General features: G+C 46.2%; 2 protein-coding genes across 2 annotated transcripts in view; both read right to left on the bottom strand.

Annotated features, from left to right (window-relative positions):
• Positions 1–1,391: 1,391 nt before the first annotated feature.
• LOC130384906 (uncharacterized) lies at positions 1,392–4,217 on the bottom strand. The gene is made up of 7 exons (XM_056593304.1): positions 4,128–4,217; positions 3,672–3,826; positions 3,346–3,378; positions 2,846–2,915; positions 2,212–2,434; positions 1,825–1,994; positions 1,392–1,737 (listed from the first exon to the last, which is right to left on the bottom strand). The coding sequence occupies exons 1-7, from the start codon at positions 4,145–4,147 to the stop codon at positions 1,392–1,394; spliced, it is 1,017 nt and encodes a 338-aa protein (XP_056449279.1). The 5' UTR covers positions 4,148–4,217.
• A 1,420-nt stretch (positions 4,218–5,637) lies between these two features.
• The window catches only part of LOC130384905 (hemicentin-2-like), a 59,991-nt gene continuing 52,886 nt past the window's right edge, over positions 5,638–12,742 (bottom strand). Inside the window, exons 4-10 of the mRNA XM_056593303.1 lie at positions 8,434–8,552; positions 8,099–8,263; positions 7,765–7,875; positions 6,872–6,924; positions 6,669–6,759; positions 5,839–6,585; positions 5,638–5,765 (exon numbers count right to left, since the gene is read on the bottom strand). Coding sequence (XP_056449278.1) covers positions 5,638–5,765; positions 5,839–6,585; positions 6,669–6,759; positions 6,872–6,924; positions 7,765–7,875; positions 8,099–8,263; positions 8,434–8,552 — 1,414 coding nt within the window. The remainder of the gene's footprint in view (positions 5,766–5,838; positions 6,586–6,668; positions 6,760–6,871; positions 6,925–7,764; positions 7,876–8,098; positions 8,264–8,433; positions 8,553–12,742) is intronic.

Genomic DNA, 12,742 nt, shown 5'->3' with positions numbered 1-12,742 from the left:
CTTTAATACAATACTATACACATTACTGGCCAAATGTTATTCACTTTTCACACAATATTGTAAATATACATTTTTATCAACAGTGAAATTTGTAATAGACCTACAAGTTATACCAACATTGATATCCCTTTGATTATGGTCACTATTAAAATAATAAAGATACTCAAACACATATATGTCAATGTTAAACATTGTCTCAGTGTGCTGAGAATAAAGAGAGGCTATTTAAAGTACACTGTCTATGAAATATACTTTTACAAGTTGACTGATACATTGACGTAATGATCTTCCAATATGTTTTCTTATCGGCCTAAAATATCAACATTAGTTTTTGTACAGTGAATATGAATTGATCGGATAATATGTACAACTAGAATGCGTTTCGTCCTAACAACTGCGAGAGTGTGCTTGCTAAAATGCCGCAGATGGTAAACCGCCCAATCTAGCAACAATGCCTGCACGTCCTCCGCGCTCTAACCTCAGCGTAAACCAATGAGACCAACTGAAAGCCGATATGAAACTTAAACTGTGATTCTGAATAAAGTACACATTTTATCGAAATTCTGTTTTAATATTATAGAAAGATACAATTGTGTAGGTTAAATGGTTTGAATGAAGGTGAACGGATGAAAATGTATTTAGTTACGATGTCTCAATCGTTACTGGGCAGACGGATGTCTTAATCGTAACTGAGCAGTTACTTACATTGTAAAAAAAAAAGCAGAAAAAGCATCATAGTTTAAAACGTTGAAAGAGTTGAAAAACGCTGAGAAGAATCAGTTCGAACTGAACTGATTCCTCTCTTTCGTTCGTCTTGTTTGTTCTCAGACTCGACTCCTCCCAGACCTACTAGTCGCTGACACGCTGACTCACTGTTCATTCACTGACTGTGAGTGGTGAAGAGGGAAGAGGCTTAGTGAGCGAGCGTACGATAATACGATTCAATGTCAGTGAAATGATAAATGCATGCTGTCTTTGTACTTTCTGTGTCATGCCAGATTAATCAAATATTTGAATGTCTCGTCAATCTGTCTTGATCTTTCATGGTTCGTTCTCCACCGGGACCCGCAACATCATTGCTAAATCAAATCTATTATCTTGCTGATATGTTAAACATCTAATAATCAACTACACCCCCCCATCCGGCTGCGTTTGGTTGAAGTTGTGATATTGATTGATGACCGACTTCCACGATCGTTTGAGAATGAGAACGAGGGAGGAGCTGAGTCTGACTGACTCAGCTGAGAACCGTAAATTCCACGTTTCGATTCACCGCTACCGGAAACTCGACTGAACGAACGAACGATTCTGAACAACTCTTCTTGGCGAACTGACCGACGCAAACTGAATCAAGGAAAATGATCATTGAATCCATTACTAGTAAGATCTCGCTACTTGCAGTGCGGCATTCTCAAAGCTGATTGGTCGCTCTCTTGACTGTTTGCCAATGGGAAGTTAAACAGAGGACCCGCTGCTGTGGGGGTGTTGGTGACGCGCGAATTGATGTGAGTGCTGGTTGAAATCGCCATGGCAGTGGCGGCGCTAGGATGGAAGGTGACATCCACAGTGACGGTGGTGGTTGAGCCCAGCGAGACATGATGGGAGACGAGGAGCGGGGAGCTCACTGTGTGGGAGACGCTGAGGCTGTGGTGGACAGGAAGGGTGGAGGTGGTGGAGGCATGGGAGGAGGTGGAGGTGGGCTCGGCCGGCGTCTGGAGGGTCAGCGAGGAGTGGAGCCTCTCCTCCCGTACAGTGGCCAGGGAGGAGGGGGAGGAGGGGCAGAGAGAGAGGGTGGGGGAGGTTGAGTGGGAGGCGAGGGAGGACAGAGGAGGAGGCAGGGAGGAGGGTGGAAGCAGAGAGGAGGGTGGAGTCAGAGAAGGGGGTCGGGTCGGAGGCTCCTGGCAGACCGGGTGGAGGCAGCTGCTGACCCAGTCTTCCACACATCGGAGCCGTGCGCTGGGTGGAGGCAGGCTGAAGGCCTTGTCCTCCTCCACCTGGGAGGGAGGGAGGGAGGGGGTAATCCCATGTTTTTGGTCATTTATTTTGACGCCTAAAAATATCTATAATATATGATAATTTTATAGAATATATATTTTAATATAGAATGTGAAAAAGAGAAAAGCACACACACAGAAAATGTGCATAAAATATACATGGGGCTAGATGTTGTCCTGGTCTTGATGGTCTGCATATCGTAGTGATCTCTCTGACCTGTGAGTCCAGGAGAGCACAAAGAGGAAACGTCTCCATGGGGACAGCATTGTCCTCCATTAGGGAACGCTGGTGGTTCTCTCTCAGGTCTTCCTCTCTCAGGTCTTCAGGTGGGGGCTCCATCTGAACCATGACCAGACCGGGCCCCAGCGGCCGGGCGCGGGTGTCCGACGTATTAGGGCTCTGATCAATCACTGCTACACACTCGTCATCCGCAAATGCTCTGAACACACACACACCCACACCCACACCCACACACCCACACACACACACACATGGGCAAACACACAGTGCTCCTTTTAATATGAGCACCCTTTAGAATTTGAATAGTTTGTTTAGTTATATGAATATACATGACATTTACACTCTCACCCAGAGCATCATACAATACCATGAAGAATACACTTCTGAGCATGGGTGGGAATGAAACCCCTAACCCTGGTAGTGTTCAGGCCTTATTCTACCTGTTGAGCTTGATAGGTACCACATTATGATTCTAATTATTATTATTTAAGCAGTAATGTGTATTACAAATGCCAGTTTAATTTTGATTTGTGCTGAACAATTATTACACCCTGAAATTATAATATTATTAAAAAGAATACACTCAGCACACTTATAATTTGATAATCACCTGTTGTCGTATGTTTTACCAGCGGCCTGTTGTTCCGCATGTCTGATGGGGACGCCCACGTTCCTCTGAGCTGTGGAGGACAGCATCCCGTTAGAGACACGCTGGCCATGTCTATCAAGAACCTCCTGATCATGGTTCTTATTCACCGTGTGGCCATCTTGGTTTGAAATGCTCACTCGGTGGTTGTATTATCAGACAGCATCCGGTCAGCTCTGGTCCCTCCTACATATTTCAGATTTCTTGTGAACTGTTTACTTCAGGTAATTCCCAGGGGGGAGCCTAATTTGTCCCCTCCTCCTAAGTATTTCAGCTTAATTTCTAGTGACTACCATACCATCCTGACCTTGCATAGGAAGTGACAGCGCATGCGCCGAAAAAGTGGTATCTTTTGTGGCTTAAGCTGATCTCTCAGACATTGTGAAATATATTGTTGGCTCAAAGTTGACAAATGTAAGATTCCTGACCCCATTTGTTCCTCACAATGTTTGACTCACTATTACCTCGTTGTTGTGCATCAGTTAGCGCCACGGTCCCTAGGACAAGGAGAAGAGTAGAAGAAGAAGAAGAAGAAGAAGGACAAGAACAACAACGACAAGCAGAAGAAATACAGTTTTTTTGACGAATTTGACAAAGCAATATCTGAGACAAGTACAACACAAACTGTAAGTATCAAATTCCAGACATTCTTCTTCGTGAGATTGCAAATTCCACATTCAGTTCCCCTCCCAGCGAGCCTTTTGTAAGGCTAGCTTTATGAGATTGTCGCTAGAGGAAAAGGCCAATTGGGACATAGGGGTGCTGGGTGCAGGGCTTAGCGTATCCAGACCTGCTCGAATGATTGGCAGAGGATCACTGCTCTGAAACAGCGAATAGAAAGCCATTGTGATGAAGATGAAGGCTAGAGACACGCCCACTCCAACCACGATGGGGACGTCATGTTTTTCCAGCCCTGGCAGCCATGAAGAAGACTTCTGTGTCCCTCTGTGATAAAAACACACACACACACACACACACACACACACACACACACACACACACACACACACACACACACACACACACACAAACACATATATATTTGAAAAAAACACTTTGGTCTGAGCGTGTTGAAAACACACCTTGTAAATTGAAAATGTACCGAAAGGTTTCAGACTAATGTGCGTTTGCAAATTGGTCTGGCAGGGTTAGACCAATTAACCCTGCCAGGGTTAATTGAGGGAAAAGCCCAATTAAAATATAATCAGTAGTATTTTATCAGAAGGTTCGCTGGTTTTGCTCTTACCGGGGGTCATCGCTGGTCATGGGTGACTGGGAGGTGTTGGTCTTCAGTCCAACAGTAGGACGGGGCTTACTGGTGGCCCCAGAGGTCAGAGCTGGCTCAACAGCCTGACTCGTGTTTAAACGTTTGCCATCAGGCACGGTTTGTGGACTGGGAGTCAGACCCTCAGGGACTGACCTTCTGGAAGGGCTGGTTAAATGATCATCCCTGGTGGTCCTGGGGGTGGTGCTGGGGGTAATGGGGCTGGTGGTGCTGGTGGTGGATCTGGGGGTAAAGGGGCTGGTGGTGGTGCCGGGGGTAATAAGGGTGCTGGTGGGGGTGGCGCTTGGGATGGTGGGGCTGGGAGTGCTGGTGGTGTGGGGGGTGGTACTGGTGCTGGGGTTAATGTGGGTGGTGATGCTGTTGGGGGTGGTGCTGGGGGTGGTGGGGCTGGTGGTACTGGGGGTGATGGCGGTGGCGGTGGTGCTGTTGGTTCTGCTGGGGGTAATGGGGGTGGTGGGGCTGGGGGTGATTGGGGTGGCGGTGGTGCTGGTGGGGGTGCTGGTGCTGGTGGAGGCGGTCTTGGATGAGGTGCTGGTTGTGGTGATTGTGCTAGTGGTTCTGGAGGGAGGGCTGGTTATGGTGGATCTGGAGGGAGGGCTGGTTATGATGGTTTGGGGGGTGTTGCTGGTGATGGAGGCTCTAGTGGTGGTGATGGTGATGGTGGTTGGGTTGGTGGCGTTTGTGATGGTGGTTCTGTTTGGTGTGCTGTTGATGGTAATGTTGGTTGGGGTGGTGGTGGTGGTGGTAGTGGTGGTGGGGTTAATGTGGGTGGTGATGCTGTTGGGGGTGGTGCTGGGGGTGGTGGGGCTGGTGGTACTGGGGGTGATGGCGGTGGCGGTGGTGCTGTTGGTTCTGCTGGGGGTAATGGGGGTGGTGGGGCTGGGGGTGATTGGGGTGGCGGTGGTGCTGGTGGGGGTGCTTGTGCTGGTGGAGGCGGTCTTGGATGAGGTGCTGGTTGTGGTGATTGTGCTAGTGGTTCTGGAGGGAGGGCTGGTTATGGTGGATCTGGAGGGAGGGCTGGTTATGATGGTTTGGGGGGTGTTGCTGGTGATGGAGGCTCTAGTGGTGGTGATGGTGATGGTGGTTGGGTTGGTGGCATTTGTGATGGTGGTTCTGTTTGGTGTGCTGTTGATGGTAATGTTGGTTGGGGTGGTGGTGGTGGTGGTAGTGGTGGTGGTAGTGGTGGTGGTGGTGCAGGTGTCGGTGGCGATGGAGGACACAGAATGAGGGGCATGAAAAGGGCCATGCGGTCGGATTGAGGGAAGTGGAGTCTGCTGTTGTGCTGAAGGCACTGGACCTGTGGGAGACAGACCGTTGTAGGGGGTCCAAGAGGATCCTCGGATGGGTGGAGGAGCTGGAGGCAAGGGAGTGGTTTGGGGTTTGTCATGGACTGATGTAGGGGGCAGCTCAGGGGCTGACTGCGTGAAGGAGCATAGGGTGGACTGTCCTCTAGAAGGATTTTGCGTTGCTTTCAAGCCATGGTTAGCGAGGGCGGCCTGTGCCAAATCTCCAGGACTCCCATGTGGGTCTTGAGCGAGGTGTGACACCACGAGGGACCCCTTGGTAGGAGGATGATTAAGCTGGGCTCCTGAGTGGGTCCTTGGAGTCAATGACTGGCGAGAGGTTTGGAGTGTCACATGCAATGCCAAGGACAAAGCAACTGCATCTTGACCGAGGCGGTTCACTGGGGGCGGCAGATTATCTCTATTGGTGACAAACGCTGTAGTGGGCTCTGTCGAGTCTGAAGACCTAGTGAGAGGAAACACCGACTTAGGGAAGGATATGAGGCTGGCTCCCATCCTCTCTGGCGGTGCCGGTGGATCCATGTGATAGAGGGATACTTCCTTATCTTCGCCACTCTGCTTCGCCGACGTCTCGCCAGCAACGTTCTGGAGTTGCCTAGCGGTGGATATCTTGGTTAAATGATAATGAGCGAAGGAGTGGTGAGGAAGGGTTTGGCTGGTGGTCGCTAGGAGCCCGGTGTCCTGGTGTCCTGGAGTGCCGGTGTCCCGGTGCGCTGGTGTCCCAGTGTCCTTGTGTCCTGGTGCTGGGCTATTGAGAATGTAGGACTCAGAATACGGAGATGAAACATGTGGCGGGGGACCCATTTGGTCAAGGGTATGGGGGTCTACGGTTGAAGGGGGAGGTTGCAGTATCTGACTGTTGGGTGAAAGCTGGGCTGGCAGGCGGTCAAGCTGGGCTGGCTGGGTGTCAGTCTGGGCTGGATGGGTGTCAGACTTTGCTGGCAGGATGTCAGGCTGGGTTGGCTGGGTCTCAGGCTGGGTTGCCTGGTCCTCTGGCAGGGCCAGCAGGTGCAGGTAGTCAGGTGACCCTGGCGGGTGTAGTTCTCTGAATAGAGCCTCTTTTAGTGATGTAAAAGTTAAGTCCGTCCTGTGGGTGATGGGTTCCGTGTACATCACTGAGTCAAAGAGAGAGAAAAGTCAGCATATATATTGTCAAACAAAGGACAATCTACAGGTGCGGTTTTACAAGTGAACATACCTGAATGTGAGCCATGGTTGATCCTAGAGTGATTTTTAAGAATTGAACCATTGATTTGGACAGCTGGGAGTTCCTTGTTAGTATTTGTCCTCTAAAGAAACAAAGAAAGGGGTCTTCTTCAAGATGAAGAAATGAATAATCAATCATTTTACTGGAAAAGCAAAGGAACACATGAACCTTCTCAAAAGATCCTTCCTACTTACAGCAGACCAACTCATTCTCCTCTGCTCTCGGGTGTCACCCCCGCGGTTCTCATCTTACAAACAGGTGAGAGAAAGAACAAGGTATTCAATGTGCAAGTGCTGACAAGAGACGGCTGGCTAAGGATTGCAAACGGGTTTGTGGTAAGGCAGTACAATGCCGCTTTTCCACCGCACATGTAGCTCGACTCGACTCGACTCGACTCGACACGACTCGACACGATAGCAGCACGGGTCGTTTTCCACCGCAAATAGTACCTCCTGGACGTGGGCGGGGTCGGCTGCGCGAAAGGGCCGTGACGTATTTTTGTACGCGACGCAAACAACACCTACGCAACCCACACATGGACAGAACCCACATAACAACAATGGAGGACTTCGATAACATTACTATTATTAGCTGGCATGTTGAAGAAGTTGAAGAAGTGGAATATGTTGGCTGCGGCGCTGCTATGGCTGTTACCAGCATGGTTGCCATGTCGCTCTCGTGACTTCGTCACACTCTCTGGCCAATCAGTGGCCGGCCGTCTGCCGACGTCACCTTTTAGCATCGGCTCAGCCGCTTGGAACCTAGAGCGAGGCGGTACTAGAAAAAGCAGCCACTTCAGGTACCAGATACCATGTTTTCGCGGTGGAAACGCAAAAAATGCGAGCTGAGTCGAGTTGAGTCGTGTCGAGCTGGTACCATGCAGTGGAAAAGCGGCAAAGTGAACCAACACATTTCTGAATATACACAAACAATAAGGATGACAATGAAAGCCAATGGTGAGTGAGTAAGTGTGTGTGTGTGTGTGTGTGTGTGTGTGTGTGTGTGTGTGTGTGTGTGTGTGTGTGTGTGTGTGTGTGTGTGTGTGTGTGTGCGTGTGTGCATGTGTCTGTGGTGCTATCTTAGATACCTATGATAAGGAGGACAGTGTGTATCCGGTCGCTCCCGGCCTGGTTCTCTGCCCTACAGTAGTAGTCACCTGCGTCGGTCCACCGCACAGCAGACATCCTCAGAGCTCCATCTGTCACTCAGGATTTACGCCTCATTTAGTCACTTTCTGGAATTTTATTATCATCTACAAAATATCATGACTTCTTGTTAAATTTTTTGCTCAGATTTGCTCGGGGTTTACAGTAAGCATTAATCTTAACTTCTATAGACCAATTCTATATGGAGGTTTTATAAGCTCAATCACGTTAGGAATGGACTATTTGAAAACCAGTTTGTGTTGGGCCCCTCCTCACCGTCTGTGATGGTGGTGGTGGTGGTTGATGTGTGGGGGCCCGTTGTGTTGTCTCTGGTCCAGGTGTACGTGATGGGCAGGACCCCCACCGCTCTGCAGGGCAGCTCCACAGGGGCCCCCAGCCGGCTGCTCACCTGCCCAGAAAAGCCCACGATGACGGGCATCACTGGTGGAGGAAGCGGGAGAAGCATGGAGCCAGCAGGAGCTCAGCGTCACTCACAGTCCTAAAGTCTAAGAGTCTGAAGGCCCCAGGTATAAATGAAACAAAATCAAAACTGCCGTGTTGCAATAGATATTGTTCCAGCACACTGTGTGTAAGTGCAACAGGATAGTTACCGGTGACCCTTATTGTGGCAGTTTGGCGGTCTTGACCCAGGATGTTGGTGGCTTCACACGTGTACACTCCCTCGTCGTAGTTCCTCACAGACAGGATGTACAGGCTGCTGTTTCTCTGTCTATGTTGGTACAAAAAAGCGGGCAGCGATCACACACCCAAGGCCGTGTGTCAATATATCCACTACCTTCCTCTCTGAAGAGACGGGGTTGAAGGATATTAATTTCAACTCAGTGACACAAATCAGAACCACAACATCCCATGTGGTGAAACCGTGGGCCTTTTGTACACAAGCTACTGTCAGAAGAACACCTTTGGGAGGTGACACATGGTCAGTTTATCAGAGTCACACAGTTGAGGGCTCCTACTGTGAACTGTGAACTGTGAAACAGTTCATACTGTGCACACATACAGTATGTACCTGTATAACCTGGTCTGATGTAGGGAAATGTCCATGGAAATACACTAGCATATTTAGCTCAGGAATCACCTTCACATCATAATATCTAGAAATATTTGCATTATTTTTAGTTAGGTGGGTGCTGTATTTTGCCTAAGTGTGCTGTATTTTGCCTAAACCTAAGAAGAACTATTGTTCTTCTTAGGTTTTATTCTTTCTTTCTTTCTTTATTATTCTCTACAAAAATTGGGACCTATCTCAAATTTTCCTCAATTTTGCACCTAGAGACTCCATTCCAATTTTTAAATGTTCAGATTGGTTCCCAATTGGAATTCCTGTTCCCCCTTGAAACGCCATGTTAACTGACACCGCCCAAAGGACCAACCCAGAACAACTGGTTCTACGGAAAGCGAAGTGGTACAAAATGATTGACGAGCTGCGTGAGATTGCACCCGAAAACAAGATTTCCCTATTGTTTTGATCTTCTGTTATTTAATTCGGTGTTGTTAGTCATTGTTTTTTATGTAAAATAGTTATTTGTAATTGATCAGATCTGAGGTCACGCCTGAATCTGTTGATTTGTTTATAATTTTGAATAAATAAATACCATGCTTTGTTGTTGAATTGTTATTGTGTCTATGCAGTTAAGCTAACAGTTTAACTTGCCGATCATCACAATCACAATCACGTAGGCTTATAGCTTATTTTACGGACAATATCTTGTTAATTGTTTGGTGAATGGATTATTGATTTGGGTGAATTCACGAATGAAAAGGCATTCTGTGCTGCTTAGTTCTTTTAAAATCATATAAATCATGTGCGATTCTTTGGAACTAATAAAGAAATTACTCTGCTCTTGTCTATTTGTCTGATTGAGGCAATATAATTGGAACGAGGGCGTAACCTAACCCATACCCAAGGGCACAAAGTGGATAAATTCAGGTTGCAAGGATGCATGAATGTTTTGGGAAGTGACGTTTGTCACATGAATGTATGTTCATCCTGAGGAAAATGGACCATCACATGTATACTGAGCTATTCAATTACAAAAAAGATGGATACTGTCCCAGGTATATCCCAGGAGCAAAATGAAAATATGTTATTTGGAGGTGCTCCGCCCGTTTCTTACTGGATGGTCAGCCATGGTAACACTAGGCCTACCTCAAAAATAATTCCCTGATCGCCAGCTCTAACTTGATAGCTAATCAGAATAAAGTACATGTTTCTTGCAGGATAGGGACAACAACCTTGTTTCAATAGGTGATACAATGTATTATCTATCTTATATAAACGACATGGAAGTGCGCAGGAAAGTAGCGGTTGCCGAGGATTCTTTTTGGAATTCCATGATAGTGCCCATGGAGGCCACTGTGGAACCCGAAAAACGAAATATGTAGGCACCGCCAGGTTTGATTGGCCTGGAATGGGGGTTGACTTGGATGAATTGGTAGATGTAATTATTTGATTGGAGTGTATAATAGATTGATCTTATCCATAGATTGTCTTGTTTCTGGACTGCATTCCCATGTCTACTTTTGAACCATCAGGTTTCACAATGTGCACAATGCCAATTCAGCAGGCTCTCCATTAAAAAGTAGAAGGAATATATCCCAGTCCATGTATGTACTAAGCCTTTCATTTTAATGAATACTTACAAAGGTATCAATGATATATATTTTGTGATTTTGGGTTTCTATATCAGATGCAGATATGGCGAGTGGTGTTGCACCTGTGATAAACAGTGTTGAGTTTCTGTTAAAAAAAACATTTGAGTGGTTCAAATTGGAAGAGAAGTTAGAAATCAAAAAACTTGGCCCAGAGAGACCGGACATAAACATTATCCAACAAACGAAGGATAGGGGGAAAACAGAACTTTCTCCCGAGCATGGTATGAAAAGAAATAATGCCTATGTGTTTGCTCAAAGAGAAGCGCTGTGTTTTGTTTCCCGTGTCTACTTTTTCGAGCAAGTGTGTGCACAGGACAAGTGGATATATGGCGATTGATGTGAAGCATATATATTAGAGCTGTCAGTTAAACGCGTTATTAACAGCGTAAAATTTTTAATCGCGCGATTAACACGAATCTTTTATTAAATTTATTTTATTTTATTTATTTTTTTATTTATTTTCTTTGGCTCAAAACAAAGAAGCAGTAGCCTGACTGCTATGTTCAAATGACATTTGTTCAAAGCAGTCGTTTAATTGCACTATAGGCTCTTTTTTTGTATCGTTCTGTTTTGATCAGTATACGCCAATGTTGTTATCAATAAAAAATAATTTGCACAAGGCAAGCCGATGCACTTCACCATGTTGATAAGAGAATTAAAATGAGAAGAATTAATGGGACAAAGAAATCAAGGGATATTTAGCATAGAAAACTAATTTGCGATTAATCGCGATTAATCGTGAGTTAACCATGACATTAATGCGTTTAATCACGATTAAATATTTTAATCGCTTGACAGCTCTAATATATATATATATATATATTAGTGCTGTCAAGCGATTCAAATATTTAATCTCGATTAATTTCATAGTTAACTTGCGATTAATCGTGATTAATAAAACATCCCTTGATTTCGTGTTGCTAGTCTTTTAGTGAGATCAGAGTTTTGAGAAGAACAGTAATAAAATATATTTGGTAAGATGGATATAAGAAGAGAGACCCGCAGTGAATTCAACCCGGTCCACTTGACATCGGGTAGGTGTATGACGGTGGTAGGCCTACCGTAAAACGTCAATAGCCCAGGCTTTTATTTGTTTCAATCACTGAACTTTCGAGCAAAACTCTTGCTCAGCAAAGATGGGAAATACTAACATTTATTATTTAAACCAGCATGAATATTTCTACCGTACGTAGGTCTATACACATTACCAGGCTATCGAATAACGCCCACACACACACACACACACACGCACACGCACACACAGGGGCGGAGTGGTAATCGGGAAGGTCAGGAGAATTCCTGGGGTGCCGTTAATGTTTCGGGGCTCTCGGGCTGATTACTGCGGGATAGCAATATTGCTTTTATAAAAGTTCTTTGCAGCACTGTCCCGCAACCTCTCACTCACTCAACACAGCCGCAACACTAACAAACTGTCAATGTCGCAACCAAATCGATTTAGTCAAGAGGGGAGTAACTGAGCGGCCCCTCCCAAAGTGGTACAGCCCAGGTGGGCCTTGAACTGCGAATGGTCAGAAAGACGTAACAGCTAATGACAACATTGAACTCTCGTGCAGGCTCAAACAGAGTGACACACAAACACACACACACTTTTAATTAGTTTTTCACCCACTCCGTGACCTTGCTTGCCCCAACAAGTTTGTGAGGCGTGCTTGTTGTTTTGTTTCCGGTGTTGCTAGATCCGGTATGGTGTTGTAGTGTTTCTAACGCGACAAGTTGATGCTAGAGAGCAGGTGAAAAACTATAACGTTTGCTAAGCCAAAAGAGCGTTAATCGCACAATATAATCGCAAAAAATAAACTTTGTTAAAATTGGTTTGCGTTAACGTCGTTAATAACGCGTTTAACTCACAGCACTAATATATATATATATGTATATACAATATATACAAGTTACAAAAACTAATTGTGGGTGTGGTAGTAGGTAGTAGTTTCGGCCCCACTGAAATTTTGGATAACCGCACGCTACTGGATTCTGTGCAATGCAAAACAGATCTGTTGCTAAATGTACTCCTTGGGCCCTATTTTAACGGTCTGAAACGCAAGTGGGAAGCGCAAAGCGCAAGTAGCTTTGTGGGCGGTTCTACGGCGCTATCGCTATTTTACAGGCGGATAAATGACACTTGCTTCGCGGCGCAAGTGTCAAAACGGTTGGTCTGAGCAGCCTAGTTACCCGTAGGTGTGGTTTGGGCGTAACATCCAACAAACCAATGAGAGTGCCAGCTCC

This window comes from Gadus chalcogrammus, chromosome 6 (genome assembly GCF_026213295.1).
Source record: "Gadus chalcogrammus isolate NIFS_2021 chromosome 6, NIFS_Gcha_1.0, whole genome shotgun sequence".
Classification (NCBI taxonomy): Eukaryota; Metazoa; Chordata; class Actinopteri; order Gadiformes; family Gadidae; genus Gadus; species Gadus chalcogrammus.
The sequence above is the reverse complement of the archived record's forward strand: the minus strand, read 5'-3'. Positions and strand labels throughout refer to the sequence as shown.

Excerpts from the sequence above, each read along its gene's own strand:
- LOC130384906 (XM_056593304.1), bottom strand. The coding sequence starts at position 4,147 with ATGACCAGCGATGACCCCCG. Across the intron at positions 3,379-3,671 it reads TCTGCCAATCATTCGAGCAG|GGACCGTGGCGCTAACTGAT; the intron begins GTCTGGATACGC and ends TCCTTGTCCTAG. Across the intron at positions 1,995-2,211 it reads GTGCTCTCCTGGACTCACAG|GTGGAGGAGGACAAGGCCTT; the intron begins GTCAGAGAGATC and ends CCTCCCTCCCAG.